Raw genomic sequence first — 7,696 nt, 5'->3', positions numbered from 1 at the left:
CCCCCTGCACTGGCCCCATGTGCCTCCCTCACAGGCTCTGGGCAGGCAGGGGGTGCAGGAGAGTCCCCCAGGAGGACTGTTCTCTGGCTGGCTCTGATGCCTCCCCCCATCTGCTCTGTCCATAGGAGCTGACACCACCCCACATCCTGCTGGAGTCACGGCCTCAACCCCCACTCTGTGTCTGGAGGCAAGCGCGCCCAGGGATCCCACAGGCTCCCCCCAGCTCCATCCAGGAACCAGGCACTGCAGTGGGGGAGTCTGTCCACCCTGCCACCCCAGCCCCCTGGACCCCCGCTCTCCTCTGGGACCTGGACCCCACGGCCTCAGCTGATGGCAGGAACAAGCCCCGTGGTCTGTTCTGGAGACAAACCTGACTGCAGAACTGACACCAGCAAAGCACTGCGCCTGCTGAGCCAAGCGGTGAACTCAAAGCAGCGGGACACGGACGCCTTCGGACACCGGTGTGCGTGGGACAGAGTCTCAACCAACCGCTAGGAGGCGCACCCCGGCATGGATCTGGGTGCGCACAAGCCCATCCAGCAGCCGGGAGGCAGTGCCAGATGCTGCGGATTGTTTTTAACACCTGTCTCCTGTTTGCTTCCTGTCTGAGGGTGGGAAAACAAAAATATATTTGTTCACTGCTTAGCGTCAACTATTCTGCATCATCTTACTAAGCCTGAGTTCACTGGGCCAGTGTGCACCTTTCCAGGCCCCCAGGGGTCTGTGAAGCCCTCATTCCTCCCCTGCTGGTGCCCAGCCAGCCAGCTGAGCAGTCAGGGGCCCTATCCCGACCTCCCAAAGCTTGCCAGAGACTGAGCAGAGACGGCACCGCCCCTGGAGGGAGCAGGCAGGGCCCAAAGGCAAGGGGAGAAATCCCAGATCCTATTGCCGCCAGCAGAACAGCTGTAAGTGGCTGGAAGGGTCCCCTCTCAATGGTGACCTTATGTGACCTCTGAAGAGACCCCCACCCCCTTAGGATCTAGTCCTCTTGTGCAGAGACAGCACCACAGCACACAACCCCTAAAACCTCTCCACCGGTGACGGCTCTCACCAGGCCAGGCAGGCGCAGGGGGCTAGAAGGGATGATGCGAGAGGGGAGACTGCAGCCCCCCAGGGCTGCAAAGGTGGCCGAGAGGAGCACGCGGCGTTCCGACTGGCATCCAGCAGGATTCCGACTTCAGAATACGCTGGCGCCCTCCGTGTCTCGGGTCAGGCATCCACAGACGGGACGGGACGCGTGGTCAGGCCCGTGACGCTTCCCCTGAGCGGGCCTTCTTTCCTGTGCTCACTTCCCAAGGCAGCGACGCGTCGGACGTTTACCCAGCGGTGACACGCCGCGGTCTTCGTGGTCACAGGTCACCGAGAGACGACCGGGGGCAGAGAGTCTGTGTAGTTCCATGCCCAGCTATGCCGGTTTCTGCAAGGGGCTTGCGTGGTGGGGGGTGTGGGGGTGTGTCCTGGAGCCAGTCCCCACGGACCTGGGTTGCGGCTGTTTGGCAGCCACTTGTTTTCCAGACAGTGGGCCCTGCTTGCAGGAAGGGGACAAGGTACAGATAACCGTTCCCCTTGTCTTGCTTAAATCTTAAGTCATTCAAAAAACAAAACAGAAGAGAGTCTAGAAAGAGTCTGAGGAACACTGCTGGTCTGGAAAGGTCTTCTTGGGGCTACGTGTGCCGCCTGGCAAGCGAGCAGGCACATGCAGCTGTCAGATGGGGCCGCTGCCGGTGCTGCCGGGCGACGACGGCCAGTAGGCCCGGGGCCCAGCTGCGTGCCGGGACTCAACACAGGCTGGGATTTTATCTGAGACCCGTGAAGCTTCCTTTTCAACATCTGTCCGCGACAACTCCAACCTATAGGAATCTTGAAAGTCAAATCCCGGCCTCTAAAATGCAGCTCTCCATGGCACAAAAACAGACAACATCAATGAAGCAACGTACAAAAGTCTAACAAAAATAGAAATTTATTAACAAGAAGTTATAAAGTTCAAATTCCCCTCTTTAAAATACACCTTTAAAAAGAACACAGCTGCAGAAGTCAAATGGGCGCCTGCTTTTAGGGTTCCATACAACACACTCTCATGCAGTGAAGTACTGAACACACGCGGGCGGGAGCCTAATTACGCCAACAGTCGTAGGCTAAGCTTTGTCGTGACTTCTCTTCGCGTTCTTTTATCCGATGTGTCTTTTGACGTTTTACTTTACTGTCTGGAACCCCCTGGGTGCTCAGAGCACGACCTCCGCGACAGGAGGAAGGGCCCGCCTGCCTGGCGCCGAGGGGCACGGCCAGCGCCCAGCACCGACCATTCTGGACAGTCCCTTGAGCTCGTTAGGCCATGGTCAACTAATGCCAGCCCTCTGGCCAGGGAACTGAGTGGCACACGCAGCCCGCCACGTCACATGCCTGCCACAGAAACCCTTGACTCCATCAGTCTCCTAGAACCTGGCGCTGAGGGCAGCAGACAGGGCGTCAGGCGTCTGGGGCCGAGGCCGTGACATCCCTGCAGAGCAGGACGATGGCCTCTCCGCCGCTGCTTAGCTCCTCCTCTGCAGAGTCGCAGGTCATCTGGACGTGGTGCAGGAGTGTGTCTGGCTGCTGGGCCCCCAGCCAGACGTCCTTAATGTACAGAGACACCAGGAAGGCCGCGGTGGCTGAGGAAGAGGCGGAACAAGGCCATTAGGACAGGAGCCTACCACGCCAGCCAGCCAGTGACTGCGCCGCACTGGGCTTCCCAAGCACCAACCTCACTGCTCGTCTGTGCCTGCGGCAACCCCGGGGCAGTCGGCGGACACAGCACGTTCACTTTGCCTTGGCTCAACTCTGGGTTCATCTTTTTTGTTCATTTTCAAACTGAACCGCTACCAGGGGGGCTCACCACTGCGGGCCGCCGGCCCGTCCATCACTCTCCCTGCTCCCTCCTCATGGAGGCCCCGCCCCCCGCCCAGGGCATAGCCTCACGGCTTTCACCGCTATGTGCTGCTGGTTCATTCCCGCCACCAGCCTTTAGTAACACCTGCTGAATGCCAAGCACGTAAGCTGGACGTGTTTGTGTGTGTAGAGGTGAGCACACACATCCCTGTACACTTGCACACACCTCGCCACAAGGTAAAATGTCTCTCTTCACTTGGGCACAGTGGAAAGGCAGGAGCCACAGAACCACAGAACCCTTCCTTCCTCCCCTCACCCCGAGCGTGTGCTCCTGACTGGGCCCCACTCTCCCTGTATCGGTGAGTGTCACTAAAGCCAAAGCCAAACTTCCTGGCCCTGCACTTAAGGGCCCAGGATCAAGCTCTCTGGGTCACCAGCTGGATGCTTGCAAGAGGCTGGAAGGCACACCTGAGGCCCCGCCCCCGCCCCCAGGTGCTCCAGCAGAGCAGCAGGTCACCTCTCGTGGCCTCCTCCTCCTCGTCTTCCAGAGAGCGGCAGCAGAGCGCCTCCACTGTCTGCCCGAGGGCGCTCCCTGCCGGGCCCTGGGTCGCCATCATCTGCAGCATGACGGAGTTGAACAGGCAGGCCACTCTCAGCTCGGGCCCCGCCAGCTGCTCAGCACCACAGAGCTGGCTGTGCAGCCTGAACAAGCTGCTCCTCACGGCCTTGTCCCTGAGAAGGTCGGTCACAAGGGCCGGCTGTGGCAACACGTAGCTCTTAAGCCAGCCGAGGAGTCCTGCCGCCTCTGCCCTGCTGAGGGGGCACCCGGCCACTGACCGCAGCACCCAGCTGACCACCAGGGAGGCAGCGGCGTGCCCAGAGCCTCCGGCGCTGTTCTCGGGCCCGTCCGTGGACTCCTGAGGCAGTTCAGGGCTGGGGTACACGGGTCCCCAGTGAGTCAGTATGGACCTCAGGAGGCCCCTGCACGTCTCCAAGCTGGATGCCTGCAGCTCAGGCTCAGCCGCTGCCTCTGCCTCCTCAGGCCGCCTCTTCCGGCCCCGGGGGCCTTTGGCGCGGGCTGGCACAGCAGGCTTGTTCTTCTCCTTGAACATCTCTAGTTCACACAGAAAGGAGGCAGTGGAACTGCTATCCCCCCTCACACAGGGAGGGGGAGGAGAGAGGTGGGGTGGGGGAGGGAAGGGGAAGAGGAGGGGCAGCTTCTGGGCCAGCACAGGGCACTGCTCAGCCCCTAAGCTGGGAGCATGGGGGGCCCCGATGTGCCCCGACTGCAGAGCTCATCATACCAGCAAGGGGACACTACCCAGCCCTGAGGAAAGACAAAACGGTGCCATTTACAGCAAAAATGGAAGGAGTTTGAAGGAATGACGTGCAGCCAAGCAAGTCAACGAGCACCGGATGGTTACACAGCAGACGACCTGACGGTGCACAACACTTAGAAAAACCAGCAGACGCTGAGAAGCAAAGTGAGGCTTCTCTGTGGTTAACAGGGAGGAGGGAGGAGAGAGGGTCGAGGGGGCTACGGGACGGTGGTGGGGAAGAAAAGATGCACCAGTCAGTAAGGAGATCGAGCCCTTCAGACGGAAAACTTAGTTGCTGAATAAAAGAAGGAATTTTTAATCAAGTAATAATACTAGCTGATTACTTAATCCTCACCACACCAAAGTGACCCTCTGCCCTTTACTCCTTCACAGGTGAGCACCCCGAAAGCGGCAGCCTGCCTCAGCGGGGTCCCCGGCGCTCTCCAAGCCCGGGGTGGGGGGGGGGCTCTGGGTGGACACATGGCAGGTCAGGGGACCCTCCACTCACTCAGAAGCTCCTTGGCTGGATGCTTCTCCACGGCCGCTCGAAGGTCTTCCTGGAGCCTGACGTCTCTCTCGAGGAGGCTCCATTTGTGCAGCAGGACGAGCACGTCCTTGGTGGACAGCACCGTCTCGTTCACCGTGAAGCGGTTCATGTCCTTGAAGGCCTGCAGGACGGTGGTCCGGTACCTCAGCACCGTGTCAAGGGCCCCAAAGAAGCTGGTCAGCTGGGCAGGGGCCAAGGTGGGCCTGTTGGGGGGCCAAGGTCACAGACTGAGCAAGGGCTGCTTCTTGCCCCGCAGCCCAGACCCAGGCAGTTGGCCAACACCAGACGTGTCCCGACATGGAGCGTGGGGCCCAGCATACGGGCCAGAGAAAAGCCAGCTACTGTAGGAAGGGGGACAGAACGGGGCTGGGCCCTGGTGTCCAGGCTGAGAACTGGAACCACGGCTAACCCCGAGAGCTGGGCAGACCGAGCCTGAGGATCCCGGCCAGCGCCCAGTGACACAGGCACGCTGGCGCCTCTCCGCCTCAGAAGCCCTCAGACTCGAGTGAAAAGGCTCAGGAAGGTCTTGGGCGGCGGTCGCCACCACGGCCACACCTGGCAGTGGTCACTGCGGGGAGACACCCCCTGCAACTCCAGAATTTAAAATTCAATCCCATCTGCTCCACTCAACGACAATCACTGTTTCTAGCACCCGAGAGAGACCTGGGAAGAATTGTGGCTACGCTGTGCAGACACTGAATGTGGAACAACATCAAAGCAAGTGCTCTGGTGTCTACCAAGAAATTTTCATTGCGCTCACAATCCTTTTGCTGATATATCAGCCTTCTGGTTCCACTCAGTCCACCTGTCCCCAAATCAGAAATCTGTGTGCACAGTTACCGCTGGAACAGTGCAGGAGAGCTTAGCCCTCCCGAAGAAACCGAGGGCATCACACAAGGGCGAGAGGGGTATTTAGAAAGTCAAGAAAATTCAGACAAGGAGGGTCTGCAGGCTAACGAGGCAGACATAAGTTTGGGACACCTCAACGTTCTTAGGCTAAGGGCTCGGAAATCCTGTTCTTTCTACACAGCGTGACTTCAAAAGCTTAAATCAAAATGTCAAGTAGATGGTCCACCTGCCAGAGTGGCCTAGAGTGACATCTTTTAGGTGATCAGAGTGTGTGGAATTCGCGGGTCTCAGAAAGCGCCCCATAAAGCTGACATCACAGACAGCAGCCCCAGGCCCGGGCTAGCCACGAAGTTGTGAACAGCCAGGAAGAGAGGGCGCGGGTGAGCAACGCCAACTGGCACATGGGTCACAACCGGGGAGGGGTTACCTCAGGTGCCTCGTGAGCACAAGGAGAACGTAAAGGAACTCGTTGACCAGGTGCAGGGCCAGCAGCTTCGGGGGCTCCTGGGGCCCGGGCCCGTCGGGAGGCAGGCTCCCCAGCACTACTCCTTTGTCTCCCAGGTTGGTCACCCACAGCGTGTGCAGCAAGGAGATGACGTTAGACAGCAGAGGGGTCTCCAGGAACCTGAAACCAGACATGGAGGTCACCATGTCCCCCTCTCCTTCCCCTGACATCTGCAGGTGGATGGCGGGAACTATGGAGCAGATGACAACCACGGCAGCAGGCCCCAGGGGCGGGCCTTTCTCCCCCAACATTTCTATCTGCTTCTTCCCCACCACACCCCCGAAAGGGCACAGCATTGATGTAAAAGTAAATGCAGCGTCAACACAGTGTGAGGCCCCGACCCTGCTTTCTGAGAATTACCCCACCCCACCCCGCCCCACCTAGAGGGGAACTCCAGGGCCACCAAGGCCCAGTAGCAAAGCTGTCCTGTTCCCGAGAACAACTTGCTCCTAAACCATGAAGCTCACAGCCAGGGACAGGTAAGCGGCCAGCGAGGCCTCCTACAAACATGAAACCGTCTTAAAGCTCAAGTCCAAACACACGCTGTAGATTCAGGACATTAATTTCTTTTAGGAAAACAAAGTAGGAACTTTTAAAAAGGGCCTGGCTAGCCCCAGGCTTATTACAGGGGCCAGTGACTTGAAAGAAAGATCCCTCCACCATGTGCTGCCTTCAGTGATAAGTTCAAACTCAGGAGACTGATAAAAACCCACCGAGCCCCCTCCACCCCAACACGTATGTTGAGGCCCCGACCCCCAACATGACTGCACTTGAGGGTGGGTCTTTGGGAGGCAGTTTGGTTTAGATGAGCTCATGAGGATGAAGGACCCCCCCCCACCCACCCCATGGGATTATGTCCTTATAAGAGGAAGAGGCACCAAAGCCCCTTCTCCTGTCCTGGGCACGGACGACACAGCGAGGAGATGGCCATGTGCCAGCCAGGAAGCGGGCCCTTAGCAGCACTGACCACGCTGACCCCTGGCCCCACACCTCCACCTCGGAACTGGGAGAAACATCATCCCTGCTGTCTGAATTTAAGTCATTACACAACCACGCTGACTCCAGCCCCTGCCGTTGCGGGCACTGGCTATTCACGGAGCACAACCCGACCCTGGGTGACAGTGGAGAGCTGGGCCCACCAGCACACAAGGGACCCCACAGTGCCCCCCCAGAGTGGAGGCTTGCTTGTCCCATAAGGAGGGCTGTAGCCACTAATGGATGACGCCATTCCAGGGGAGGAGCCTGGACCACACACAACAGAGGTGGCCCATGGGGCCTTCGCTAAATGCATGTGGCAGCGGGCACCTATCAGGCCATGCAGATGACACAGGCTGACATGACCAGGCCGGTCACAGGCATGGAGTGGTATGAGGACACTGCTTCTCCTGGTCCTCAGTCCACACTGAAGCCGCCATCTCTTCCCCGCCCTGTCCCGACTGACAGCCGCCTCTTGGGCAGGTGTTTACCTGCTCTCCAGGATGTGTAAAATCCATGTTAAGAGGCTGTAGTCTCGTAGGAGCGCATAAGCAGATTTGGTATCCTGGGCAGCATTCTGGAGAATTTCCAGGATCCAATTCTGAAAACCCCAAACAGAAAGATACTGTTCAGTGA

General features: G+C 58.8%; 1 protein-coding gene across 3 annotated transcripts in view; it reads right to left on the bottom strand.

Moving 5' to 3' along the window:
- Nucleotides 1-299: 299 nt before the first annotated feature.
- Nucleotides 300-7,696, bottom strand: part of URB1 (URB1 ribosome biogenesis homolog) — a 55,835-nt gene continuing 48,438 nt past the window's right edge. For 2 of the 3 annotated variants that reach the window (XM_037525032.2, XM_037525033.2), the window contains exons 35-39: nucleotides 7,552-7,661; nucleotides 6,008-6,205; nucleotides 4,693-4,934; nucleotides 3,383-3,979; nucleotides 300-2,648 (exon numbers count right to left, since the gene is read on the bottom strand). In XM_037525032.2, coding sequence (XP_037380929.1) covers nucleotides 2,467-2,648; nucleotides 3,383-3,979; nucleotides 4,693-4,934; nucleotides 6,008-6,205; nucleotides 7,552-7,661 — 1,329 coding nt within the window. In that variant the 3' untranslated portion in view covers nucleotides 300-2,466. The remainder of the gene's footprint in view (nucleotides 2,649-3,382; nucleotides 3,980-4,692; nucleotides 4,935-6,007; nucleotides 6,206-7,551; nucleotides 7,662-7,696) is intronic. The other variant, XM_054700311.1, reaches the window with a different exon arrangement.

Source organism: Talpa occidentalis, unplaced genomic scaffold (genome assembly GCF_014898055.3).
Source record: "Talpa occidentalis isolate TD23 unplaced genomic scaffold, MPIMG_talOcc4v2.1 talOcc4.4, whole genome shotgun sequence".
Taxonomy (NCBI): Eukaryota; Metazoa; Chordata; class Mammalia; order Eulipotyphla; family Talpidae; genus Talpa; species Talpa occidentalis.
Note: the sequence above shows the minus strand (reverse complement) of the source record. Positions and strands in the feature narration are given on the sequence as shown.